General features: G+C 39.0%; 1 protein-coding gene across 1 annotated transcript in view; it reads right to left on the bottom strand.

The window, feature by feature from the left end:
* The window catches only part of LOC104698751 (structural maintenance of chromosomes protein 4-like), a 20,122-nt gene that overhangs the window by 4,515 nt on the left and 13,489 nt on the right, over positions 1-2,118 (bottom strand). The window contains exons 10-14 of the mRNA XM_010414149.1: positions 1,957-2,087; positions 1,619-1,771; positions 1,354-1,543; positions 1,007-1,140; positions 469-627 (exon numbers count right to left, since the gene is read on the bottom strand). Of these exons, the coding sequence (XP_010412451.1) occupies positions 469-627; positions 1,007-1,140; positions 1,354-1,543; positions 1,619-1,771; positions 1,957-2,087 (767 nt within the window). The remainder of the gene's footprint in view (positions 1-468; positions 628-1,006; positions 1,141-1,353; positions 1,544-1,618; positions 1,772-1,956; positions 2,088-2,118) is intronic.

The following is a 2,118-nucleotide window of genomic DNA, read 5'->3' as shown; positions in this document are numbered from 1 at the left end:
GCCAGTTCCATCTCCAGGCGAGAGACTTCGTTTTCTGCAGCTCGATATTGTCTCACAGCATTGCCAATCTTTTCGCGGATGTTGCTTAACATGTCAATAATTTTGGAGAGCTCATTTTCTGCATTAGAAACAGCTTCGCCAGACACACCAGTGGCTCGAATAGAGGTTCCCATTCTTCCCCCACGTGGCTTGCCTCCCCCTCCACTCATGGTACCAGATTTCTCAAAGAGAGCGCCATCAAGGGTCACGACTCTTCGAAATTCTCTGTTCCCACCATATGCAATACGTGTTGCCTAATAAGCAAGAAAATTTGTATCTATTAGCTCAGCTTTGGTTCCAAAGAAACTTTGTATTTTAAGAGATATTACCCATCTCGGGTTTCACTAGATTAGCTGAGTCCATAATTTACTAATGTCGGTAAATGAATTCTGTAGCTGAGTCAGCCTTGATGAGCAGTCACAAATATACCTGATCAAGATCCTTTGCCACAACAGTGTTTCCCAAGGCTGCATAGAATGCAAGTTTTATCCTTTCGTCCTTTACTCTGATCAGATCAAAGAGGCGTGGTACATCCTCGGGAGTTTTCACTTTCTCCTTCAGTTTATGTATATGATCTGTTTGTTTTTCCTGCAAAAACGAATATTGTAGAAGGATTATTCATTCTTTATCTGCACGAGCAATAACTAGAACCTACTTGGTGAAAGAATATAAAGCTTCAATTACAGTCCCCTTGAAGATTTACTAAAACCACTCCCTACTGCATTTCATTTGCTGATTCAAAATCCACCATAACACGTTCCCAACTTCCTAATTTGATAATATTTTACTACGACCAACTCAGAATCACAGATCTAAGGATCCCTGTATGATAATAGTTTACTAAGACCAACTCAGTCTGACAGATCTAAGGATCCTGTATTACAATTCTTCTGTTTCAGTTGGCATTTTTAATAAATTGGCCAGGCTAGTAATTCAAATCGTATAAACAGAAAGTGGTATGCAATACCAATATCATAAATGTTGCAACGCCAAGATTTCCCTTCCGCAGCAGCTCAACACATGCTTGTGCTGCAGAAGTTGTTTCCACAACAATGTAATCAAGGCCAGCGCATGCAGTTGATATGGCGACATCGTATTTTGCTGCATAGGACAGCCATGTCAGCGATTGTTAGCTTTAATGTATTTCTTTTAAAATCATTTAAACGACCAACTGTGGATTCACATCTTAAATCCATTTATCATGAAAGATATTGTCAGTTAAAATGTCACACCTCATACTACAAGGAGAAAATAATAGTTTGCAATATTAAAGGTGAGCAACGTATACACTGGATGATAGACCAATATACTCACCATCAATGGCACCTAAGTCCCCCATCCTTCCATATATTCCTTCAATTTGATTGTTCTCCTTTGCTCGTAAAACTGCCTTCAAAACATCACCCTGACTCTTCTCAGAATTCATTGCTGATTTGAGCTCAGCAACTTTTTCTCTGGCTGCCTGCTCCTGTGGAATAAGTGTCTCTTGTTCTTTAAGTGATTCCTGCAGAAGTTAAGATGCATACTCTCAGTTTCACAAGAACTACTACAAACTACAGTCATATCCTAATAAAAATACCTGCTCCACTTTCCGAGCTTCGATTGCTTCATGCTTCTTCTTCTCTATATCAGCTTTCCTAGAGGTAGTTGCTGCAGCTTTTTCTTCTTTTCTTGTTGATATATCAGAGAGCTGTTTCTGAGCATCTATGAAGGCTTTCAGAGCAGCTTCATGCTAGAATGACAAAGTGGTAATGATCAGCGAGAAAGCAACTCGATGAAGCATATAAAGATTTGATTATGGCAAACGAATTCTGTAAAGAAGCAGTTGGAGTAAGCTAATATAAACCTCTCTAGAAATTCTTTTTACTGCAAAAGTTCTCGACACCAAGCAAATTGTTATAACCATATGAGATGTACCTTCTTACTCAAAAGTTCACTTTCGGATAATGCAACATCAAGCTTTCCCCTGTGCACGATTAAATCTTTTTCCCAAGGTTCTAATTCAGCACGAATCTTTGTAAGCTCAGACCGGTAACCTTCAGTTTCAACTGTAACAAAATTGACAGAAATAATTAATTG

This window comes from Camelina sativa, chromosome 6, assembly GCF_000633955.1.
Source record: "Camelina sativa cultivar DH55 chromosome 6, Cs, whole genome shotgun sequence".
Classification (NCBI taxonomy): Eukaryota; Viridiplantae; Streptophyta; class Magnoliopsida; order Brassicales; family Brassicaceae; genus Camelina; species Camelina sativa.
The sequence above is the reverse complement of the archived record's forward strand: the minus strand, read 5'-3'. Positions and strand labels throughout refer to the sequence as shown.